Raw genomic sequence first — 25895 nt, forward strand, 5'->3', positions numbered from 1 at the left:
CCACCACTGCCATCTAGTGTCACATTGTACATTTCACTTTACAACACACTTAAAATGTTTCAGTTGCAGCTGTATAGCTGAGTGCCAGGACGGTCTCCTGCATAAATGTTAATCTTGCATGTCTCTCATCTGTCTCAGTGAGACTTATTCAAGAGATAGTCCTGCTTGGGTGAACATCTGAGTAATGTCTTGGGTTCAAATCCCACCTCGGTCTTGAACTCATTGGAAGCCCTCAAGCAAATGATTCTGAGCCTTCGGTCCCTGTTGATGAAGTGAAGACTGGTGCTTTTATTTTAAACCAAAGAGGTGGCTCAAACCTATCTTTCTCTGACCTTGGAAGCTCTGCGTTGTGATCAACTAACCTTTACTCAGAGTAGACCCATTGAAATTGGTGACTGGGAGTAGGTTAAAGGTAAAGGACCCCTGACATTTAAGTCCAGTCGCAAACGACTCTGGGGTTTGCGGCGCTCATCTCACTTTACTGGCCAAGAGAGATGACGTTTGTCCGCAGACAGTTTTTCCGGGTCATGTGGCCAGCATGACTAAGCCGCTTCTGGTGAAACCAGAGCAGCGCACAGAAACACCGTTTACCTTCCCACCGGAGCGGTACCTATTTATCTACTTGCACTTTGACATGCTTTTGAACTGCTAGGTTGGCAGGAGCTGGGAGAAAGCAACGGGAGCTCACCCCGTCGTGGGGATTCAAACCACCGACCTTTTGATCGGCAAGCCCTAGGCACATGCTTTAGACCACAGCGCCAGCCGCATCCCATTTCAGTGGGTTTGCTGAGCAAAAGCTAGTTGAACGCAACCCTTTCTTCCCTGATCCCTCAATGTGTGGAGGCTAGTGGTGGTGAAGGAAGAGTGTTTCCAAAAGTGATCAGAGGCACTTCTATTTCTGCTTCAGATGCTCCTGAGCTCAGTCTCTGGCAGAGTAAAGATGCCTTTGTGAGCCACACCCTAATTCATTTTGGTTCAAATTCTGTGCTGCCAAATGGCGCTTGAGGGTGAATGAAGTAATGATCGCAAGTAGCTTGGCACAATTGAAAGTGCCATATAAACAGTCAGCAATAAAAACAATAATTTGAATCCTTGATATAGGTCTTATATAAGCTTGACTTTCAGTATATTAAGCTCTCTCCATACACCACAAGTATTCTGGGGATAATTCATCCTACCAATAGCTTGGGGAGGGTGGGTAGGTAGTTTGATCCACAGGGTGAATATCTGTATTATTTCAAAATAGCTTGAGGCAAATTGTTTTTAGTTCTGGATCAGGAGATTGGGGGGGGGGGGGATAATTTGGAAGTGATAACAGATGAAATGAATATGTTTCTAATGCTGGTTGCTTTTACAGTATTTTGAAATACTTCCATTCAGTAGTAGGAAGTAATGTTCTTCCAGCATTATGCACATTGAAATGCTCCCTTTTAAAATTGCCACAATCAGAATGTTTCTCTTAGAGAAGCCAAGTCCCCAGCCTGCCCGTTTGGGAATAGTCATTACCTGCCACCACCACGAGGAAGCAAAGCCTGGAAGCTGTCCTACTCTGGGACTAAAAATAGTATTATCCAATAACATGCACCTTTTTAAAGATTGTGTAAGTCCATTTCCACTCCAACAAATGGCCTAGAATCAAGCAGATGGGCATCTGATTAACCCCTTAGATGGGAGGCCACTGGCTCCTGTTGCGGCATTCTTTGAGTTGCATGTTTCATTGTGTAAACGTCACTCAAGCTTTTATGCATCAGGTTGCATGCCCTATTAACCTATAAAGCATTTTTTTCAAGCAGCATTAGAGATCTGATGACATTTTACAAGCATGATTTGTAAAAGCACCTGCGACACACATCTGGACGAAACGTTAAAAGCCCCTTTTCCCATTGTCAGGATTAAGAGCAGGTGTGGCTGTGAGAGAAACCTTCCTTGGCCTATCTAAAGCCCTTTAACACACACACACACACACACAAAATATGGGTTGTGACTATGGAAAACGATTCCTACACAGTTCCTTTTGTTTCAACCATTTGAATCCAAGCCAGCTGGGATTGAAGCTTCAGCCTTGGTCCCAAACACAGTTTGGCTGCACCATTCTCACTTCTGTATGTATGTTCTGATTCCTTACAGAAATCTCTCAACCTGAAACATCTCTTTTTCCCCCTCATTTAGCCGTCCATACACCAATAAAGTCATTACGTTATGGTATCGACCACCTGAGTTGCTGCTAGGCGAGGAACGTTACACTCCGGCCATTGATGTCTGGAGCTGCGGGTAAGTCATCTTTCTAGTTTCTGATATGAGTTTACAGTTCTTGCTGAATGCATCCCTGTGTTGTGCTTTTTCAGTGGCTTGTACGAGTGTGTGTGTGTGTGTGTCTGTGTCTGTGTGTACTAAAAACACTTTCTAAACATTTAGGCATACTGTGAAAACTCTGGCGGTGCCCGCATTTGATGTAGTTTAGAAAATCAAGCTATAGGCCAGGTTCTGTCATTTGCATCATAATGGTGAACCATGACAGTGTGTGTGAGAGAGTGCCCATGGATTGTTATTTTTATTATGTGATGCATCCCATTGTTTCTTTTTAAAATTTGGTAGCCTGGCCCCTTTATTGCAGAAAGAGTCTGCTCAGTGTTCCATGAGCCTTGGAGCTGCTGAGGAATAGAAGATTCTGTGTTCTATGAGTTCCAGCATCCATCCCAATCCAAAGTAGAAAAAATTGGACACCTAATTGGCACAGAGGCTATCACAACACTGATCAGGCTTTCTGGATTTGTTTTATAGCAGTCTTTTTGCTTGGTAAAGGTGAATGTGTCACACATCTTCCCAGTACAAGTGGGAAATGTTGATCATAGAGGTTAATGGAATTAGACTTTTCTTAACGTTCAAATTTGATTGGGCACCTCCCTCTCTGTTCTGGGTTTCTACCAAATGTAAGCAACCAAGGAGAGTCACCCAACACCCCATTCAAATGCTTCCTTCAGTTTCTGCTGTTCATTTCAACCTTTCTTTGTTCCTTTTCCTCTCCCAGCTGTATCCTTGGGGAACTATTTACAAAGAAGCCTATTTTTCAAGCCAATCTTGAGTTGTCCCAGCTGGAATTAATCAGGTAAGTCATTCTGTGTGTCATCAGCAGGAGCGTATGCAAAGAGAGCTGTGTGTGCTATCTTGGCGATGCCAGCAGTCATTTTGTCCCGAAATTTTAGCAGTCACCTTATGTGCAGGTAACAGGGCCTCCCACAGGTAGTTTTTTTGTACAGACTGAAAGCGGTTGTTGGCAGCTAAGTGTCAGAACCATGTAGACACAAACAGAAGCAATCTTTGCAATCAGGATCTCAGTGAGAGAGAGAAATTATCCCTTGACTTCATTTGAGTGCCTCACCTAATTGGCACCAGATTAAAGGGAGGCAAGAATACCAGCAGCCTCCATCATAGAAATTTAGGGCAGCTCAGAGCATATAATGCCCTTAGCCTAATGTTTCACCTTTTTTAAAAAACTCTGGTCCATACCTAAACTTGCTTTTACCTTCCAAGGCACCCTGTCTTAAGATATAATTATTTCTAAACTCTACTATGAGGGACGTGGGTGGCACTGTGGTCTAAACCACAAGCCCTAGGGCTTGCTGATCGTTGGCGGTTCGAATCCTCACGACGGAGTGAGCTCCCGTTGCTCAGTCCCTGCTCCTGCCCACCTAGCAGTTCGAAAGCATGTCAAAGTGCAAGTAGATAAATAGGTACTGCTCCGGCGGGAAGGTAAACGGCGTTTCTGTGCGCTGTTCTGGTTCGCCAGAAGCGGCTTAGTCATGCTGGCCACATGACCTGGAAGCTGTACGCCGGCTCCTCGGCCAGTAAAGCGAGATGAGCGCCGCAACCCCAGAGTTGGCCACAACTGGACCTAATGGTCAGGGGTTCCTTTACCTTTTTACTATGAGGAAGAGCCTTCCTAAAAGGACAGCAGTAATCATGGGGGTCCTTTAAAAGTTAGGAAAATGGGCACTTCTGAGCAATTAACCTGACCTTGCATGTAAACAAGCCCTGGGAAGCGTTATAGAAATCTGTTTCCTTTGGATCTTCTGTGTGTTGTGTCTGTTTTGTGGCCTATTCTCCTGTAGGCAGCAGGGGATCCTCGGATAGGATCCTGTGCTGGCAGGGAACTGTCTGTTCGAGGATCCCCTCCATTCCCTGCAGAAAATGGACCTTCACAGGAGGTCCGGTTTCACATTTTTATTCCTGTCCATCCTTGACGGGAGGCCCTGTCTCATCTACCTGCAGTGTAGGGTGAGGAGTAGCGAGGGGAGTGGGAGGCTGCATGCAGGCAGGTGCAGAAATAGCTTTGAAGCCATTTGACTTCACTAGATGAGAGGAAAAATCAGAAGAGGCTTAAGCCATCCATGTCTTCCAGGCTGGAGAACTAAATGGCTTCTGTTTGAGCGGTTTCATTTTGATGGATGTTTCACTTCACATTTTATGGTCCTTTTAACTTGTGTAAACCACAAATACTGGGCAACGTGGCAATATAGAAAGGCAATACATAGTTGTGTTCATGCTCTCCCTTTTCCAAATCTCCTGCAGCCGCCTTTGCGGGAGCCCCTGTCCGGCTGTCTGGCCAGACGTCATCAAGCTACCTTATTTCAACACCATGAAACCTAAGAAGCAATACCGAAGGCGACTACGGGAGGAGTTTTCCTTGTACGTCCCGGGTAACGGTGTTGTGTGCCTGCGAATCCTTATGTCTGTGATATCTCCAGAAAGCACTGAATTTGTGTATAACTCCCCACACCCCAACATTTTGTGTGTGTGTGTGTGTTAGCAATAAGGGTGGGGATTGAGAGACATGGAGAGGCACCAGAAAAATGATATGCTGCTGGAGAACAATCCACGATAGAAATGGAACGAGATGCTTGTGATATTTGCTGCAAGAGATCAGCCCAAAATGAGCTGGTGCTGAAATATAGAGTTATAGAGTATAGCCAGTGCGGTACCCCAATGAGAGAGTCCGTTCTGAATGTGAGACATCCATGTTCATATCCTTGCTGAGCCGTGAAGCTCGCTGTAGTAACCGTGGCCAAAACAGAGTTTCTCACCCTAAGCTACATTGCAGGAAGCTGCCAGGCTAGTGCTCCCATCTAAGCTTTGGGAAGAGTAGGTGAGGTGCAAATATCCTAATCAGTACAGTGGTACCTTGGGTTATGAACTTAATTCGTTCCAGAGGTCCGTTCTTAACCCGAATCCGTTCTTAACCTGAGGCACGCTTTTGTTAATGGAATCTCCTGCTGCCGCTGTGCCGCCGCCACGCAATTTCCATTCTCATCCTGGGGCAAAGTTCTCAACCCGAGGTACTACTACCGGGTTAGCGGACTTTGTAACCCAAAGTGTTTGTAACCCGAAGCATTTGTAACCCAAGGTACCACTGTAGTTTCAAAGTGACTTACTATCTAGAAACTGTGTGCAGGTCATTGTCTCCCAACTCAGAATGGATTCATCATCAAATTTCAGTTTAGCTAGAAGAATACAGTGGTACCTCAGTTCTCAAACTTAAATCTGTTCCAGGAGTGCATTCGACTCCTGAAACTGTTTGAAAACCAAGGCGCGGCTTCCGATTGGCTGCAGAAGCTTTTTGCACTCAAGCAGAAACAGCGTTGGACGTTTGGCTCCCAAAAAAGTTCGCAAACCAGAACACTTATTTCTGGGTTTGTGGCGTTCGGGAGCCAATTTGTTTGGGAGCCAAGCCATTTGAGTACTATGGTCCCACTGTAATGCACTTGAGTTGTGTTGCGCAAGCCACTAGCTCAGTCCTAGGAGTAATAATATTGGCCTGCCTTTAAAGGGCAGGGGTATGGATTCAACTAAGTCCTACTCCGAGGAAACTGGTTGAAATGAATGAACCTAAGTTAATCATGTCTCCTAACGTCAGTGGATTTATTCTGAGTAGGACCAGTAATGAATATCACCCAGGTATTTGGGGACAGGGAATTAAGAGATAATATGTGTGCAGAAGAGCAGCGCTTGTTATTGTCATAATGGGGACCGTTTGTGGGTTGTTGTTGTTTTCTTCATTTTCTCTCTCTTCTCCCAGCATCCCTTCTGCTGCTCTTGACCTATTGGACCATATGCTCACGCTGGACCCCAGTAAACGATGCACAGCAGAGCAAGCCTTGCAAAGTGACTTCCTGAAGGATGTTGATGTCAGCAAGATGGACCCTCCAGAGTAAGCACCTCACTGTTCCTTGGGAAAGTGAGCCTGCAGGGTGGGGACTGAAATATGTCCTAGCCTTTTAAAGGTGCATTGAGAGTGGAGTGCTTGGATTCGTAGCAAGGCGGGGCTAGCTAACCCACAGATACACACAGAGCGATCTGCGCAGTTCAGAGCACAGAACGCTACTGGCAGGGAGGGAGCGTTCACCAACAGGTGCCCACTTAACCATCGCAGCAGAAGCTGCATATTGTGGTGACATGTTGCAGTGGAAAGGTAACCTCAGCCCTGGTTTGTGAGCCCGTTTAACCTCAGGGGAATTAAATGGCTTCTGCTATGTGTTTCAGCCTCAGTGTATGCTCCTTCTGTGTGCAATGAGAAAGGATATCACCTGCTTACCTGACACCCCAACCCCACCTTGTAAGGCAAGAGGATCTAGGAAAGGATTTTTTTGCTCCCTGTCTTTGCCTGCCTCATTCATATTCAGAGGCAGCAGGAAGACTTCAGCCTCCACACACCCAAGCATATCTGCAGCCCCAAAATTGACTCTGCAGCACAACTCAAAGTACATCTCTTAAGTCTTCATGAAAAGGTTATCTGTAAGAGTTCCATAAATTTGGCTTAGCTTACCTGTGTTTCTGACCTGAGCCAATCCTTTGCGTCCCCTGAGCCCTTTGCCACACACAGAGGACTCCTGGAAGGGTTGTGCCATACTGAGATTTTGGGCAAACGTTGTGCAAATCTAGCTCCTTTTGTAAGGCCAGTCAGGTAGTAGGAGACTGACCTGCCCTTTCTCTTAAGTTCTCCATTCATGCCAAATAACTCAGGATGGGCAGGGTTGGTCTAATACCTGAGATAGTAAAAGCACACCCAGTTCTCCATAATGTGCTAAAAGCTTGGGAAAGAAGAGGGAATCTTTGTGCTGAGCATTTGGGACCGGTGTGGCAGCAGACAGGCAGGGGCGGTCACCCAGTGTCAGAATATGTCTTCCAGGCTTCTGCCACAACTTCATTGCTCCCTTCTCAACAAAGGTCCATTTGCTGTCTTTCTGCAGCCTTCCTCACTGGCAAGACTGCCACGAATTGTGGAGCAAGAAGCGGCGGCGGCAACGGCAGAGTGGGATCGTGGTAGAGGAGCCCCCCTCGGCCAAGGTTTCCCGAAAGGAGACAGCCTCCGTAATAAGCGCAGATGCTATCAAGAACCACAGCAGTCCTGTACAGCCACAGCCTGCTCCGATCAAAACACAACCTTGCGCTGTAGACTCATTTGGTCAGTGTATAGCCTGGGGTAACAGCTATAGCTTTAGTTAGCTAGGCTGGGCTTACTACCCTTGGTTCCTTTTTGCCATCCAGCTGGCTGCCGGTTGCTTTTGCTCCTTTAGACAGAGGCAACTGGGTTGAGCTCTAATGTAAAAGGTGATATTCTGAAGCCAGATCTCCAGCCCCTTCCCCCGCCCCCCAAAAAAGTGACAAGGGGAATACAGCTGTTATGTCTTGCACTTGGGAAAGCCATAAGTTTGGTGCAGGACCCATGTAGCAGGAAGCTGGGGTAGCAAGCAAAGATGCAGACAGATGCATTGGCAGAAGGGCTGTCAACTGATTAATCAGGACTTCCAACTTGGAGAGTGTTTCCAGAAGGCTATCATGGTTGATGATATTGAAGTGTCCCGAGAGGTCCAGGGGAGTCAGTAGGATCACTCTCCACGTGTCTCTCTCCTGACTTAAGCCATTCACCAGAGTGACCCTATCAGATTCTCGGACAGAATGAGTCAATTGGTCTGAGAGATCTGAGATGACAAACCCAACAGGTGATAGCTGGAGATAGCATGGACTAGTAGGAAAGTGAAACTGGGGCAACCCAGTCAAGTGGCAGGGTATTATTATTATTATTATTATCAGCAGCAGCAGCAGCAGCAGCAGCTGGGTTGAATAGAGAAGATTCCAGAGTAGCACTAGGTCTGTGTCTATACAGGAGCAAGACTGAAACCTCCTGTGGCTTCCTGCCCACACCTGCTATCCCACCCCGCATAGTCAAACCCACCAGCAGGGCACAGAGCACTTCCTGCTCTGTCAAATGAGGGGGTACTCATCCTGAGAATGGCTCCCTACCCTGTCTCCATCCTTGGACTCTCCATGCCCTTAATAGCTCTGATTTTGGTTGTTGTTGTGAGTCTCTTGTAGAAGGTGGAGGGAGACAGGTGTCTGATTGTGCATGTGGATGGGTGGTTGCTAATGGACTGCCTTCTGCTATTCCATTCCTAACACTCTGTTTTGTTTTGTTTTTGTCCTTGGCGTTTGCAGCAGGCCTCGGTGACATCACGCAGCAGCTGAATCAGAGCGAGCTGGCTGTCTTGCTGAACTTGTTGCAGAGCCAGACGGACCTTAGCGTCCCGCAGATGGCTCAGCTGCTCAACATCCACTCAAACCCAGAGATGCAGCAACAGCTGGAAGCCCTCAACCAGTCCATCACTGCACTCAATGAAGCCACCACGCAGCCGCAGGACTCTCAGAAAGCGTCCGAAGAGGAAGCAACAGTTGAGGAGCCGCCCCCTCCAGCCCAGCCGTCAGAAGAGCAAGCCACCCCGGAAGTGGCGAACACTCAGGGAGACATGCAGAGCATGCTGGCGGTTTTGCTGAGCCAGCTCATCAAGACCCAGGAGCCGGCAGGAAACACGGAGGAGAACAATGGGGAGAAGAGCAGTGAGCTGCGGGGGCCGCGGAAGACCCCCACTTTGCCTCAGGAGGAAACTACAGGTAAATAATCGCAGCATCCCCCCCTCTTGCTCCTAGGACATAAGGAGGGAAAGGATGTGGGGGCTTTCCAAGCGGTAAATAAAAAGCACTTTGAATATTCTTTAACCAAGCCTGGTAGTCGTCTCTTGAGTGTGTGTGGAATCTGGCAGCAAAATCCCCGTCAGAAGTTCTTGGTCAGGCTGCTCCCTCCTGCGTTAAGGCCAAACAATAATACAGTCTGCTTTAAGAGTAGGAAGCCATTTGCTCATCAGAATTGCCACCTGAATTTAAGTAGTGGCAGCCACTGTAAGACCTGTCACACAGGGCTGGTTCCGACATTCAGACAGACAATCTCATGTGGATTCTACCACATTAGAAAGCAATTTGGGGGCTGACTTCGTAAATATTCTCCAGGCCTAAACTTCCATACATGTAAGAAGCTGACATGGCAATGAGAAGGCAGGGCTAGAGCACTTGTACTGCCTGTGCTGTCTTTCCATGTGCAAAGAAAGCATTTTAAATAAGCAGTTCTCCCCCCCGCCCCGCATTCTGAAATGATAGTCATGGGAGGCTTTCTGCCATGTGGGTTTCCCCCCACCCTGAATGTTTTGATCAAGTGTTTCTCATACCTCTTTGCTTGCTACACTGCGTGCATGTTTAACGTACCATAACTTTCATCTTTAAATGTCGTAATGCACCCTGAGAATAGGATGGAAACTCCTAGAAATTCTTTTTGAGTCTGTGGCTAAGCTAGAAGAAAAACAAGAGCTGAACTTCTTTGTTGGGGAAATAGGTTAAGAGGAAATCTTACCCCACCTGGGTGAAGGCACAAGTTTTCTTCCTTTCGTTTGCTTTTTAAAGGAGCACGTTTCTACTCCTTTTGTTTGCAGAGATACTCTCAAAAGCATGTTGGCAATATCTGCTGAATTCTTAGATGCCAAAGGAGGGGCTCAGCCTTATTTCCTGCGGCTGGGACTTTGGGGCTCTGCCTAGGGCTTTGCAGCTCCCCATGACTAGCCATAGTAAAATGAACATAGTACAGCAGACGCTCGGGTTGCGAACGTGATCCGTGTGGGATGCACGTTTGCAACCCGCAGCATTCGCAACCTGCAGCGGCGCGTCTGCACACGCATAGGTTGCAATTTGGTTCTTCTGCGCATGCGCGATCCCTGAAACCCAGATGTAACCCGTTCCGGTACTTCCGGGTTTCAGCGGGTCCGTAACCCAAAAAAACGAAACCTGGACCGTCTGTAACCCAAGGTATGACTGTAATATGAAGTAAATAGAATAACCCTTTTTTTGTTTTTCCATTTTCCATTCGTTTTTCCATTTTCTATTCATGTCACACAATGTGGGTTTCCTTGGTTAATTAAGTTTTGCTTTTGTTTCTTTTCCTTTAAAAACATCAAGAGTACACACACCTTGCCCTGCTTAGAATTCTGTACCTCCTACCATTAGTTGCAGCTCTCAAAGATCTCGGGAAGAGGCCTGTCCAGCCTTGCTATCTCAGAGCCTTCTAGTGGGCGGTCACCTGGGGTCTTTTGTACGCAGAGCATGTGCTATCGCCCCCTCCCCATGAGTCCGTGCCTGAAATGTTTTGATGTTTGTTCACGTGTGACTTTTAAGACGGTGTTTAAAAGAAGTAACCATTCCACAGCCTGTCCTCACATTCTCCCACCAGAGAAGAGACCCCCGGAGCCTCCAGGACCTCCGCCGCTGCCGCCGCCGCCGCCCAACCTGGCCGAGGAGAACATCTCCAACGCAGCTCAGGACTTTAACCCGGCCGTGACGGCCGCCCTCCTCCACCTTTTATCCCAGCAAGAGGCAGGGCTGCCGAGCCACCCAGAGCACGAACCCCAAGCCGTGAGGCCTTCCTCGGATTATACCCAATCGCAAAGCTCATCCAGGACTTACAGCACTGACGGGACCGAGGGAAGCAGCTTCGACGTCGACGAGCGGAACTCCAGCCAGACTTTAACAGCGGAGACGTCGCCTCAGACCTTGGGGAAAAGTAGGACATTTCTGGGCTCCGCAAGTCACCTCGGGGAGTCAAGCAGCTACCAGGGCGCAGGATCGGTTCAGTTCCCGGGGGACCAGGATCTCCGTTTCGCCCGGATCCCCTTAGGGATGCATTCTGCCGTTGGCCAGTCCTTCATCAAAGCCACCGAGGGGAGCAACAACACACTGGTGCACCCAGAGGCCAAAATTCACAACTACAGTGAGGTGGGAGTGGCAAACGCTAGTTCTAGTGACACAGGAACAAGTCACACGTGGGGGAACCCGGTCCAATCCGCTGCTTACGGAAAAGCCTTTCGCGGGCAGAGTAGATTGCCTCCAAGAGGAGGTCGAGGAAGAGGGTTACCTTACTAAAAATGACTGGAGAGGGGGGAATCGGTACCTTTTTTTTTCAGTGGTGTTTTATCGTCCTTTTCCCCCTTGACCTTTCCAGCAGCTGGTTTGTCAGGGCAAACCATTGCCCACCTCCAGCCCACCACAGAAATGGTTTATTGTTGATACTTTCCTCTCCTGCTCCCTTTCTGCTCACCAGACTGCTGCTGCTGTTCTCTCCCCCACTCCACTGTGGGACTTTAGAATGAAGACCTTGGCCTTCCCCCCCCCCCTTCCTTTTTTTTTTTTTTACATCTTCCAATACCCAAAGACCTACTGATTTGGGTTTCCCCACTCAAAGATTGCAGGAGAAGGAAGGAATCCTTAAAGAAGTCATAATAATAAATTGGAAACATGAACCGAATGTGTTTGCTAGCCTTGAGCCATTTATTTGTGAGAGTGAGCCCCGCTGAGAGTCTGGAAAAACTGAATCGTTTCCTCTGCAGCAGAATGGGTGGCAGAAAGAGCCATACTGCTCCAGATTGCAGGTGGGAGAACCTACCTTTTTTGAATCCATGCGCACGAACACACACTACAACTTGCCTCCCTGCACACAGAAAGCCTAGCACACCTGGGAGTGAGATTGTAGCCCAGTCCCTCTCTCCATTGTGCTAGCCTTGTTGTTTTCCAGGAGGCAAAATGATGGGTTTAATATATATATATAATATATATATATTAAAAAGGGGGGAAGAGGAGCATTCAGAAAAGGACAGTTCTCCCACCCTCCCCCCAGTAGTAAAACTCATTCTGCCGCATCGTTCCGCCGTATGTGTAAGATCCAGCCTCAGTATTGCAAAGGCAATGCGTTGTTTTGTTTTCCTTTGCCTCCTTGAATTTCAAGATTTGTCAGATGGTGCCTACATGCCTTTTATACTGAATTGGGAGGATTCGGTTTATGTTCTGTAAGATCCGGGATTTTTCTCTCCCCACCCCCTTCTTAGCCACATCTTCTTTCCATGATGAAAAGACAGGATGCTACCATTCTTCTCCTGGCTAGCTGTCCCTTGTTTTACTGTGAAAGGCCTCATGCTGTCTCATACTCACCTTCCAGACCTTTAGCCGAACTGAATTTCTGTAGTGTCCACGAGTCCGTTGACTTTTGGATGTTTTCTTCTTCCTTTTTTAAAAAATTTTCTCTCTTAAGAATGGTGAGTGTCTTTTTGTTGAAGTTCTTAAGGCCAAAGTAAATGGCTGAAAATAAAATAAAAACCAAAAGCTTTGTAATGCTTAAGTTCTTCGGGGTGGAGTGAGCTTAAGATTGAAGCTGAGAGCGGTCAGGGCAGACGGGAGCCGAAGAAGCAAGATCGGCGTTTTCAATCTTCCGAATGGTTAACAAGTGTTTACTGTCTCTTGTGCGATTTCGTTGTTGTCAATGTTAAAAAGCAGCCTACCCGCAGCTTTCCTCACTGATACTGCAGTGAGGATCAGTTTATATTTATATACTTTTAACGGCTTTAGCAGTTCCACCTGCTCTGGTTAATTTGTTTCCCCCCCAAATATTTTCTAAGACGTAGATTTTTACTGTGAAGGACAGCAAGCCTGTTTTTTGTTTTTTTTGCGGGGTTTTTTTTTCTTCCAAAAAAGTGGAAACTTGGAAGGGTGACTAATTTCTCGGGGGGGGGGGGGGAATCATTCTCCTTTTAAACTTGACAGTGTTCAAAGGGGAGAAGCATGTCAGAAATTGCAGGGGGCAGAGGGAGTTTTAGCTCCAGCTTCTGGTCTTTACTTTACAAAAGAAGAACGGAATCTTCTTGCTTTCGTATAATACAAAAGAAAAGCTGCCTCTGTGTAGCACACTGCTGCTGAGGGCAGGGGAAAATGCCTTAAAACACATGGACAGGAGAGCCTGCTGTGGTACAAGGGAGTTGAAACGGCCTTTAGAAAACAGTTCTGTGGAGGTTGGGGTAGGCACTGTTCAGTATAATATGTGCCACCTTGTATTGACAAACATACAAAAAACCCACAACCTGCTTCTTTCAATTCTGCAAAGTGTAGTAAGTTTGCAAAATTCCAAGTGTAAATTTTGTATGTGTGTGTTTTTTTAATTCAGTTATGAGTTCATGCCTAACATGCAAAGAAAAGAGAGAGAGAGAGTACTGTACATGCAGAATATGGTAAATAAAAAGGAGAGACTTCTCCCAGGCATTTATTTAAACATTTCTCTTTTTTTCTTTTCCCTTCTTCAGTTTCCTGATGTTTTGGGCCTTGGCATTTTTAGGCTGTCATGGAGTTCTCAGACATGTCTCTCCTCTTCTCCGTCCTCTCCACCTCCCTCCCTCTCTCCAGGGGAAAACACCATTGCTGCCATTCAGCCATGTGGCCATTAATTTTCTTTTTTTGCTCTTGTCATAAAGCTGCTCACCTGAAGGAATTTGACCACCCCTTTCATGCAGGGTCTTGCAGATTCTGACTTAACACGCTTCCTTTACTGCCTCAGATCCTAAGAGGAAAAACTACTTAGGAAGGTATACTCTGGTATGAAGATTTTCTCCCCCCTCCCTTCTAGTGTGGAGTCTCAGCAGCCATAATGAGTAACATTTACCCAGCTGAGGAAAGTATGGAGTTTACAGAAGCCAATCACTTTTGAGTATTTAAACCCAAAGCGGGTGGCGCTGTGGGTTAAACCACAGAGCCTAGGACTTGCTGATCAGAAGGTCGGCGGTTCAAATCCCCGCGGCGGGGTGAGCTCCCATTGCTCGGTCGCTGCTCCTGCCAACCTAGCAGTTCGAAAGCACATCAAAGTGCAAGTAGATAAATCGGTACCGCTCTGGCGGGAAGGTAAACGGCGTTTCCGTGCACTGCTCTAGTTCGCCAGAAGCGGCTTTGTCATGCTGGCCACATGACCTGGAAGCTGTACACCGGCTCCCTCGGCCAATAAAGCGAGATGAGCGCCACAACCCCAGAGTCGGTCACAACTGGACCTAATGGTCAGGGGTCCTTTTAAGGTATCACCTTGAGTTTCAAGGGAACGAAGGGGGTGCAAAGGAGGTAGTTGATAATAAACCTCCCCCTCATTTTGGCCCCAGCAGCTGCATTACCAGCTTTCATACATTATGGAGTTATTATTTTTTTAAAGGCCCATGGTGACATTTCTTGAGTTGCTGCTGCTCAGTTAGAATGTCACATGGAACAACTTTGCACCTGAATTGTTTACCCTTGGGCCACAGCTTATTTTGCATGACATCTGCCCTATGCCTAGATGGTGGCATCCTAGTCTTCATTGTCACGCATCCTCTTTGGGTGTTGTGTGGAAAAGGTGCATCTTAAGGAGTCGTCGTGCCCAAGTTTAGCGTCTTAGGAGGCAAGAGAGATGATGGTGAGCATTGAAAGCGGAGTAAATATGTCCTACACATGAGGATCAGGATCCTAAAAAGTCCCGCTTGGATAAACTCTGGGACCCTCCTTTGGAGAATCTAAAAAAAAATAAACATGGGGAGACGTCTGATCATCAGATGTGGAAGAGTATACCTATGCTGTATTGAGCCAATTTTAGTTGCTTAACAAAATGGCAAATACTTTGAGTAGCGCAAATCCTTGCTTCAGAAAATCATGTTTATGCATGCACTATTTCTTACCTGACAGTCACATGGAACAACTTCACCCCTAACCTGTTGCCCCGGGTTATGATTTGTGAAAGACCTAACGCATGCAACAAACAGCACAGGTAGAACTTGGTATGGCTTGGATGCAGCAGTTGAAAGCATTCAGATGACACATGCACAAACAGGAAATAGCTAATATGTGTATGACCTGACAGAGCATGGGCGGACCTTGTCTATCAGCAGGTACAGCCTAATCAAACCTGTTTTTTTCAGCTTCCACCTACTGGTTAATTAACACAACAGTTTTACTTGTGAAATGCCAGCAGCTGGGCAGTGGAAACCCTAATGGAACATTACTAGAGCTCATTTTCAAAAAAATTGCACAAACTGGGGGCGAGGGGAGAGAAAGATGACTCACACAGATCCCAGCTTTCAGACCGCCCCCCCCCCCTTTTCAAAAGACATTTTTAGCCCTTATAGACATATGAAGTCATGCAGGGTCTGTGGGCAGAAAACTTTAATGTACTGTACAGAGATGGCAGCAGTTTTTAAAAGGAATTCAGCAAATTCCTTGGAAAGCTCATGGGGGTGCCACACTGAGAAGTTCACTGGTGGCAACCAAGCTTCCCTGAAATATAGCTGGCCCTCTGCTTCTGATTTTTTTTCTTTTTTCTGTGCAACATACAAGTTTAGAAGAATATTGGGTTGCATTCTCAGTTCATGGAAGGCAAGGACAAGACCCAAAAGATTAGCTCGGTGCCTCACATGAACTTAGCCAGGAAGTTAAGAGCTAAATTTGTGGCTCATCTCTTTATAGTTAAACAAATTACACTATTACACACACATGCATGCGTATGAACTAAGTGTGTGCCCTAAAACATAACTCTCATTTCCCTGGAACATGCAGGAGAACATATGTGTAACTGTGAAAGTAAGTCCCTGAAGACGCAGTTTGAAAGCCCTTGTCTTGTATCTACTTCCCCACAATAAGCTGCTGTTTTCTCCTTGAGTTGTACACAGCTGTGACCCATCACATATTCACATCTCTTCTGCATTGCTAGAAATATATTCAGCAGACTACCAAATTCCAACTAGTAAGCTCAGAGTAGCCTGCAAATTGAAGCAGGGGAGAAGATGCAAGATGCACCGAGTTTCCATTCCAGTAGAAATAATCCAGGTGTAACCAGGAAGTGTCTCCTATCTGCTCTACTAGGAATGTACAAGCCTGCTTTCTTTGTTGTCCAAGATCCTTGTGAGCCCTTGGCCAAGGCCATATGTACACAGTGCATTTTTTTTTTAAAGTAAATTAATGTGTGTCCCCACCAGAAAAACCTGCCTACATTCTAACTTTGGTGTAATTTATTATGCAGTATTTACTAATATCGAACTCTGGTTTTGCTAGCTATGAGGACCGCAAGGAGATCTACAGGGCATTCGGCTCATTGCTGCTTCTCATTCAGCCACTTCGGTGGGTTCTGAGATTTTTGCCAAGCATTGTGTGTGGCATACTTCAAAAACAATAATTCTAAACATTAACAAAAAGATGGCACAGGGAAATAGATTTACAAGTTAGGATCATAATTAATACCTAAATTTTATCTCTCATATACATAGAGCTACTCCCGCCCCCCCCCCCCAAATTCCTGTGTTCATTGTTCACCCTATCTTAAATGTGTATATGTATAGTTAGCCAATGTTGCCAGACTCCAAGCATTAACAGAGCAATCTTCTGCATGTCTCTATTCAAAAAAGGCCTGCTTTTGGAAGTGGTGGTCTGATAAACCTGGGAGCGATCAGGAACTCCTGAGTGTATCTGATTGCTGCTGAAAGCAGCCTGTTAGGGTAAGGCACCAAACTCAAACAGTGCCAAATTCAAGTCATGTCTGCAAAGGAACATTCCCTTGCAGCCTTGGCTTTATGTGTCCTGTGCCCGATGTCAGATGGGCATGGCTTGGCCCAAATGGCAAAGCAAGCCAAATTAGGAGGGCTGATCTACCACTGATTTAAAATTTAAATGAATTTAAATTTTAAAGGCAGGATATAACAGCATCAGACCAAGTGCATATATATGATCTTCCCATATGCATTCACAAGGGCTAGAACCATGCTCCTCCTCCTTTTTCTTAAATGAAAGTCTAGAATCTCAGGAAGCTGAATTCTGTGCGCATGACCATATGTCTTTGGCTGCTCCCATGAAAAGAGCCTTGCCCATAGTTTCTCCCAGCCATCTTCCCAAGCTGCTGTTCTCTGGCACAGCACTTTGGGTGCAGCCTTACGCTGGGGCTGCTACTCTTGATTCTGCATTATTTCTGTCTGCAGAATTAATTTTCCTTGATTTTAATGCAAAAAGCAGTGTGCATATATTCTCAACTGCTGGCCACTTTTAAGAAACCAAGTAACTATAAATGCGTGCAATTGACATAATGTCCTTTGCTCACTGAAATGTTGGTGCAGAATCTGTGCCCTCCTCCTGGAGTTGGAGTAATGGAGTGTTGGAGTAATGGAGTGTTCATCCTGAATGTATCTTCTTGTTTCTTCCATGGATCTAATCAAATGAGCTTATCTGGGTTGCAAGAGTCTCGCTGTAGTGAGGCTCAACCAGAAATCAGATTTCTCAACAACAAGGACTGTACGTGTTCTGAACAAGTCTCTCTGATCATTCATGACAAAATTTGTATTATTATTGTTTCTTCCACCACTTGGAGCAGGTCCCCAGCCCTCCCCCCGCCCCCTCAAGGAGATCACTATCATGCAATATTTCTTCTCTGGCCTCTCTCCTGCATGATTTCTTGTATGTGTAAAACATGTTCATTCTCCTCCCACAGAACCGGAATGATTTGCCCCTCCATAATATAGATACTGACTGAAGTAAGCAGCTGCTTTGAGGGCCAAATGGACATCTCTCTTGTACTCTCTGCTTGTAGTGACATCTGGTGACATAATGCATGCCTTGCACATTATTAGAGCACCAACCAATGGCAACAGGGAAATCCACTTGCTTCCATCCAAGTGTATTTAAAAACCCAACTTTCAGATTCAGCTCCAATGCCAAGGTAACTAACCACATATGGATGAAAAAATAATGGGGTTTTTATATACAGTACCAGTTTCCATAATTATGGTGTTTTGAAAATAATAATAATAATTTTATTATTTATACCCTATTATTTATACTTCCCCAGCCATTCTGGGCGGCTTCCAACAAAATATTAAAATACAGTAATGCATCAAACATTAAAAGCTTCCCTAAACACTGCTTGGAGCAGGTATGAAGAAACTGAGCCTCCAGATGTTGTTGGATTCCAACCTCCATCAGTCTTGGCCAGGATCGCCAATGGATGATAGGAAGTGGGACTCCAGGAACATCTGGAGGGGAACAGGTTCCCTGTCTCTGGTTGAAAGCAAAGCATCGTCTCCCACCCCTCCTAGAATACTGGTTCATCCGCTTTTCAGATCTAAAAAGTAAACCACTCCTTCACAATAACTTGTTCCTGGTTTTGTTTAGCTAGATGATATGCTGGGTTTATAGAAATCCATAGAAAAGATGAAAGATATACCGCCAACAAGAAGAGAACTCAGTTTTGCAAGCTGTCCTGCGGGCAGAAGCCACATGTGGAAAATGTGGCACAGATCTTAACACCATGACTTTCATTGTGGAGAAATGCAGAGGGGCTGGTTTGTTCATTCTTCTGTACTTCTTAATTCTGCTCTCCAATGACACATGGTGTGTGTTCTAGTCTTTTGCACTTATTCTCATTTGTTCCCCTTGCCATTGCCATCCTTGTGGCACAATTCAGCCTGCACAGCCCTTTGATAATATTAATAATCAGCCGCCACCACCACCACACACACACACACACACAATGATTTTGCCTCCACAGTTAACAGTCAGTGTATTAAGCGAGTTTGCCCAATCTGTTCTAATCACTGGGCTAGATCACAAATGCATGTGCATTACTTGATGACTGTACACTTGAGGGTGGCTGAATGTGAGAACTGCCTCTATTGGCCAATCAGAAAGTTCCACCTGTGCTGTTTAGGCCTCCGACGGCTCCTTTGCATGTGAGAACCATCCAACAATTTTGCAGTCCTCAAGTGATGAATGTAGGTGTGAGAATGAACCAACCCCTGGCATGGGAACCAGTGTGGTGGTGCGTGTTGGACTGAGGAGACTGGTTCAGATCCCTCCACCCTCTGTCATGAAACCCACTCAGTGATCTAGGGCCAGTTCCTGTCATATAGTGTTCACTGATGTTGTGAGGATTTAAAATAAAGGGGTTTTTTGGGGGGGACATTTATGCTACTTTGATCACCTAGGGGGAAAGGCAGGATAGAGATGTAGTAATTTAATAATCCTAAATTTCTCTAGGCACAGACTTTGCAGGGATTTCATTCAGAATTTTTTCAGCCTCTTGACAATATCCTCCAATATACCCGGTTATTTGTTGACAATGCTTAGGATGACTTGTTGCAAGTTTTGAAAGCTTGCAAATGCTTTAAAGCAGCTACAACTAATGCAATGGAAGTGATGCTAATTTATATTCCTTGTTTTATCTTTTAAAAAATTCTATTTTGCCCATCATGGCTCCATAAAGCCCATAATACGTATATAGCTCTTAAGCGCTCAGAGCAGCTAAGTGCTCTCAGTAATCCCTCTAATCCCGCTGCAACTAAGGTAAGTCAGAGTTGTTACACCTGTACAGGGTTACCAGGTGTCTTGATAGATTAGGACATGTAGGCCGAGAGCAGAAAATGTCACCTGGGGACTCAGGTGTGGACCTTGGTGCCCATGGCATCAAACCATTGTGGTGTAGTGGTTAGAGTATTGAACTAGGAGCATTGGCAGACCAAGATTCAAATCCCCACACAGCCATGAAGCTCCCTAGGTGACCTTGGGCCAGTCGCTACCTCTTGGACTAACCTACCTCACAGGGTTGTTGTGGAGATTCAATGAAGGCAGGGAGAGTGAGTTTTTGGTGAAATTTGAGCTGAAAAGTCCCAACTGGGAACTTCTGGTTCATAGCTCATGCTTTTAACTCCTAAGCTCCTTGGTTCCATCTAGCTTATATATAACTACTCTTGCTTTCTCTCACTGCAGATGGCCATGCCCTGGAACAGTGTAGATGACCATGCCCTTGTATGCCTGATCTCAGCTCATTGAGGAGGCTCCTCCCTGATCTCAAGTGAGAAAAGAACCAAGCTTTGTAAGTAACGAATGTGACACGTTGCCTTACAGACACTTCAAAAAGGCCTCGTGCTTTGATGCAGTGCAGCGGCTCTGGAAAATGGAGTCCCTGCTTTGCTAGGCCTTGCCCACTTTTCTGATTTCTTGCTGCCACTGAAAGGCCATCTGGTCAAGTCGCCATCCAAACAGAGGCTCATCCCTTCCCAGCTCAGCTAACACAGTCCAGATTATGAACTGCTCACCGATCAAATAGTTCCACACCACTCAGGCAAGTGAGCCAAGTCGCAGAATGCAAGTGAAAGAGAGGAAGAGGGTGGAATTTAGTATGAGAGATGCCCACCCTAGATATTTCAAAGCAGGGGAGGCACCCTTTTTCAGTGTTGCAGGCCCCACATACCAGTGCTGGGTGTGACCAGAGGCACAACTGGGTGGTGCGATAAAGGTAAATTTGACCTTCGTATGTAAAAATGTAAGGCGGGCCTGCTGGATGAAGCCCATCTAGTCCAGCACCATCCTCTCACAGTTGCCAGCCAGATGCTTGTAGGAAGACCACAAGCAGGACGTGAGCACAAGAGCCCTCTCTCTTCTCCCCCACTGTGGTTTCCAGCAACTGGTATTCAGAAGCGTCGCTGATGTCTAGGCAAAGCTTTAGACATCATGGCAAACAGGCCAGTTTCTTCACAGGCTCCCGCACCCCTCTCTAGTCTCCGTCCAGGAAAGCAAAAGCCATGACCAGCATTGTAGGGCACTGTCATGGACTGCTTCATAGCTGTCAACTTTCAGATTTGAAAATAAGGGATCAGCAGCCTCGAAAATAAGGGATCAGCAGCCTCACCTGTCCCGGGGACAGTCTACGGGATATCTAACAATCCGGGATAGCAGCGGGAAGCAGCGGGAAACAGTGCTGGAATAAGGGAATTTCCCGCAAAAAAAGGGAAGGTTGACAGCTATGGACTGGTTGGACACAGAGGATGGGTGGCACCAGCTGAGGAATCCCCAAGGAAAGAAGGCTCAGAGCCAGGGGATTGGTGGTGGGATAACGATGAGTAGTTAGAGGGAGAAGGTGTTTTTTTTTGGGGGGGGAGGTGTTGGGAGCTGAAGAAGTTACACGGTTTAGTGAGAAGGGAGAGTCAGGGGCAGAGAGAAGACCAGAAGCAGGAGGGGAAGGAGGCCAAGAGGCAGAGTTGACTCAGGCCGGTGAATTTTCAAGCGTATCTTTCCCTGCCAGACTTCCAGTCCTGGGAGAGGAGCGGGACATTTCTGCTGAAGTTGAATACATCCATAACAAGGGGCAGTCCAACGCATTGGACAAGGAGAGCCAGGAACTGTGTTGATGGTTTGTGTTGGCTCAACCAAATGGGCAGCATTGGCAGGTGCTGGCGGCAGCAGTGGTGGACCTACGTTTTGGGGGCCCTGAAACTTGAACTGTTGTGGGGGCCGCTTTGCAACAGTGTCTGTGTAGCCACTGTTATCTTCTTCAGCGGGGGCTGTTCCGCGACAGATCACCACACCTTTACAACATCTGGGCTACCGACTGTCAAAGTTTTGGAGTTGTTGACATATAGACAGCAAAGAATTAATCAATTTGACTCGTGACACTCAAATGGGGTCTACTAGGCCCAAATTTTTAAAGCAATGTGGACTGACGTTGCTTCTGGGGCCCCTCTGAGATTTGGGGCCTTGAAACCAAAGCTTCATTAGTTTCATAGTAGATGCACCCTGGGGGGGGGGGCACAATTCGAGGGGAGCCTGCCAGGCTGCACTCTCTTATCATCTGAGCTTTTGACATCACCAACTTACTAGGTAGATTGAGACTGTACCCCAAAAGTGACACTACTATGGGTTACTGCTATCTGTTAAGGGTGCTGCTGAGAGGAGACCCCTATCCCCCTCAGAGAGCTACAATTCTCAGAGTGGTTTAACAGTCTATCAATCGTCACAGGGAAGTCTGGAACTGAAGCTCTGTGAGGGGAATAGGGGTCTCCTAAGAACTCTCAGCAGTCCCTTTAACAGACAACAGTTCCCAGGATCCTTTGGGGCAACCCATGAGTTGTTTTAAGCTTCATGATTTAAATGTATGTTGCAGATGGGGCCGTAGTCATTAATGGGTATTATTGAAGGATAGACAGCCACCAGATGGCACTCTATAACCAAAGTAGAGGAGTGGAAGGTTTAGGTTTTCTACCCCAATTGGCCCCACGGCTGCCTCATCCATAGCAATCCTTTGTGAATGTGTGAGAGCAGAACGCACACACTGCAGTTTTCAAGTACCTGCAGAAGCAGCCTTGTAATGGAAAGCTATGTCTATACTACAGACTGAAAGCAGATTAAAACTTGGTTTTAACCATCATGGGTTCTCTAAGAACTTCTGGGATTTGGAGGGGTGGTGTTAAGTGTTATGTTTATAGAAAAAGAGGTGCCAGAACTCACCATGAACGCCTCCCTTGTTGTCTTATAATAGCAATGGCACCCACCTGAGAGGTTCCAGAACGGAGTTCTGGAAAGTTCTTTTAAATTTATTTTTAAAGGACCAGATGACCCTCGTAGTTGCTTTCAACTCTACAACTGTATGATTATATTCCATCCATATAAAAACAAAAACAACAAAGGTAAAAATATCAGAAATTATTATTGTTATTCTTTATTAAATTTGTATGCTACCCTATCCCCTCAGATCTCAGGAAGGTTCACAACATACAATATAAAAAACACAAAATACATAATAAAAATAAGAACAGAAATAAACCAATAGTACGCTGTCCCACAACACATTTAAAAAGGCATCGGATGTCACTCAGCCCAAGGCCTTGTTTTCCCCTGGCACCAGAAGGTGTATAAGGAAGGCACCAGGCGAACCTCATGTGCATTCCCTTTATTTGTCAACAAAATTGGAAGGTGTGAGGAGATGCCCATTAGTAGAAACATTATGAAGTCACTATTTCCCACATTGATAAGAACCAAGGAGTCCTGGAGGTTAGTTGTGTTGGTACATGAATATAATAAAGTCCCACCACACAGAACATAAAAATGTTCTGAATCTTCCAAGCCTCTGGAAACTTTCAGCGCCAGATTACATACATGTTTTTGTTTTTGTTTTACCACAAGGATATCTGCAGGCCTGGTTCTGTGTATATGCTAGTTACTGCCAACAGACACGGTGCCAACTCTCTTTAGGTTGCCATTCTTTGAGTATGACCACCCCATGTATTTAGAAGTGAAAGCTGAAGAGTCATTTGTATGGAAGTCTTTAAAAGAGCAAATATTTCCTGCTCATGGGCAACTCCGGAGGGTGGTTGGGGCAGGGCAAGGCCCCTCCAAACTAGGAGCTTGCCCCCTCCACTTGCCTCCTCCCTCCACTGCTGGACTCCTGCCCATCCTAGACCATTGGTCAATGTTGGCTGGGACTGAATGAGCACTGGAGAAACACAGATTCCTAAACATGTTTTAGATGCTCATTGGTAGGCCTGATCAAGGAGCCTCCACCTTCTGAGGTTAGCGGATGATCAGAGAAAGAGACTTTTATATAAGGGGAGCTGAGTCTCTGGATTACCATCTCCAGAGATACCTATTTAATTATTTGATTCTGCTTATTGCTCCACTAATTTTAATCTTTGTTGTTAAAATTGTTTTGTATGTTTTAGTTCATTTTTTTTCAACAATCTCTTTAAAAATAGCAACAGTTGTTTTCAACATTAGTAATGGAAAAGCGGGCTGCAAATCCTTTAAAACGTGTTTTTTTTTTAAAAATGTGGCTGTCCAGCCTACCTTACAAGGTTGTTTGTAAGAACCATCAAGATATCACGAGGAGCATTATGAGTGCATTAGAGAGAAGTGCCGCATAAATAACTGTTGTGCAGTTAAATACGGACCTTCAAAGCTGGCCAGATGGCTGGTTTTGCTCTTGATGAAAGCGGCAAAGTTTCTTTAATGACGCAAGAGGGCAGCACATGCCAATAAACCTTCCCAGCACTTCATGGGGGGGGGGGGAACTGCTCTGGCTTCCCTCTTTTGGGTTATCATGGCCTGTTAACCCCATCAGAGCTCTGTTTTGGTTTCATTCCCTTTTATCGCTTGCTGAAGGAAGACCTTTGAAGCCACAGAAGTCAGCTATGCTGAGACAGAGGAGTTCTCGGAGTTCGCAGCGCAGCAAAAGGTGCTCATTTCTTGCTGGTGAAGGCATCCTCGCAATAAAATCCAAAGCTGGTTCTTGAACTAATTATTGCCACGTAGCAGGGGGCATGAAAAATCTCCTGCCTGTTTCCTGGGTTTTATATTAAGGAAACATAAAGTCAACTATTAAGCAACCTGCATTCCATTCTGAAAAGTATGAAGAGCAATATGTTTCATATGCAAATTAGCTGATTATTTATAGAGCAGCATCCGTCCATAGCATTTTACAGAGTTTCCTATGTACACTGATCCAGGCAAGTCCCTGCCTCCAATGAGCTTACAATGTAACGTAAGCAGTGGGGGAAGACCCTGGGCATAGTCTGAGGGTGTGGTGCAGCTAAGCAGGACTTGCTGTGGCCAGTGTCTGGATAGGAGACCTCCTCAAAACTCCATGTTGAGTGGAAAACTCCACGTAGAGTGGAACTTGTCACGTTGAGTTCCACCATGGAAGAAAGAGAACAGAGATGTACAATATTAAAACAAATAAACAAGATGGGAGGGGAAGAGATGATAGGTAGCCACGGATGGGTGTGAGGAAATGCAGCCACGGATGGGTGTGAGGAAATGTACTTCAGTGTAAAGTTGGGCATAAAGATTAAGAAAAATACGTCATTGAAAAGATGAGGTATGGTATGGTATGGTATGGTATGGTATGGTATGGTATGGTATGGTATTGTAAGGAAAAGAAAGAGATGGGGCACTAGTTATGTGATCAGGGGGACCAGGTATACGGGGTGGAAAGGAAGCTGGGGAGAGTCAAGTTAGAAAGCAATGAGACTGTCAGGCAACTGAGGGTGAGGCATGCTTGGCATGCTTCTGGGGATTTTTTTTTTTTTTTAATGAAAGTTGTGAGGTCTGTTTTGTTCATTGATTGAATGCCTTGCCTTCAATTCGGATTCCAGCTCTTTGATGCTTCCTTAAAATTCTATCACTGTGCCTGTTATGCTAGACCCCATTAACTGGGTGTACCCACAATCCGTTTGCCACATTAACCAAAGTCATGTTAGAACTGCTTGTCTTGCGGCTCAGTACTGAAGTTGTTAGGTAAATAAATTTTGTCTTGGGATTGCCATACCAGTTAGCAGCGAGAGAGCTATGTACGTATGTATGTAAAGCAGATTTGTGCCACTGACAGAAAACCCCTAATCATGTTTTGCTTGATAAACCATTTGTAAAGATGACCTCCTGAGATGCACAAAACCTAATAGCTAACCAGCTTACCTAGGTTCAGCCTCTTGTTATAGAATCGTAGAATTGTAGAGCTGGAAGAGACCCCAAGGGTCATTTAGTCCAACCCCCTGCAAGGCCAGAATGGAGGACTAGGCCCCAGGATTTGTTGAACTACAACTCTCATCGTCCTTGTCCATTGGCCATGCTTGCTGGGACTGATAGGAGTTTGAGTCTGACAACATTGCAGAGCCACAGGTTCCTCAGTGCCACCGAAATAAGTGATGCATCTGGGAATGGCATGTACCATAGAGCTATATCTGCACCGCCATAGACCTATACTGCTTTAAAAGCCATTCACTCTTTTAAGGGATCATTGGGACTTCGGAACGGTGTCTCTGGTGTGACCACATTGTGATTTCCGTATAGATTTGTTCCCTCATATCTGGAAGGAATGTCACGGAGCTGAAAAACATGCTCAAATGGGCCATCAGAATGATCCAAGAGTCGGAAGAACTTCT

General features: G+C 45.9%; 1 protein-coding gene across 7 annotated transcripts in view; it reads left to right on the top strand.

Annotated features, from left to right (window-relative positions):
* The window catches only part of CDK12 (cyclin dependent kinase 12), a 105399-nt gene that overhangs the window by 19353 nt on the left and 60151 nt on the right, over positions 1-25895 (top strand). Inside the window, exons 8-15 of one of the 7 annotated variants that reach the window (XR_003703383.2) lie at positions 2170-2271; positions 3029-3106; positions 4570-4686; positions 6074-6205; positions 7245-7459; positions 8491-8943; positions 19951-20056; positions 21266-25039. Coding sequence is in view for 5 of the 7 variants with exons in the window: in XM_028702149.2 (XP_028557982.2) it covers positions 2170-2271; positions 3029-3106; positions 4570-4686; positions 6074-6205; positions 7245-7459; positions 8491-8943; positions 10580-11292 (1810 nt within the window). In the remaining 2 variants the exon portion in view is untranslated. Of the gene's footprint in view, positions 1-2169; positions 2272-3028; positions 3107-4569; positions 4687-6073; positions 6206-7244; positions 7460-8490; positions 8944-10579; positions 13466-19950; positions 25040-25895 lie in introns of those variants that run through there. The other 6 variants (XR_013390407.1, XM_028702150.2, XM_028702153.2 and 3 more) reach the window with 6 other exon arrangements.

The sequence above is a fragment of the Podarcis muralis genome, chromosome 13 (assembly GCF_964188315.1).
Source record: "Podarcis muralis chromosome 13, rPodMur119.hap1.1, whole genome shotgun sequence".
NCBI classification, from domain to species: domain Eukaryota; kingdom Metazoa; phylum Chordata; class Lepidosauria; order Squamata; family Lacertidae; genus Podarcis; species Podarcis muralis.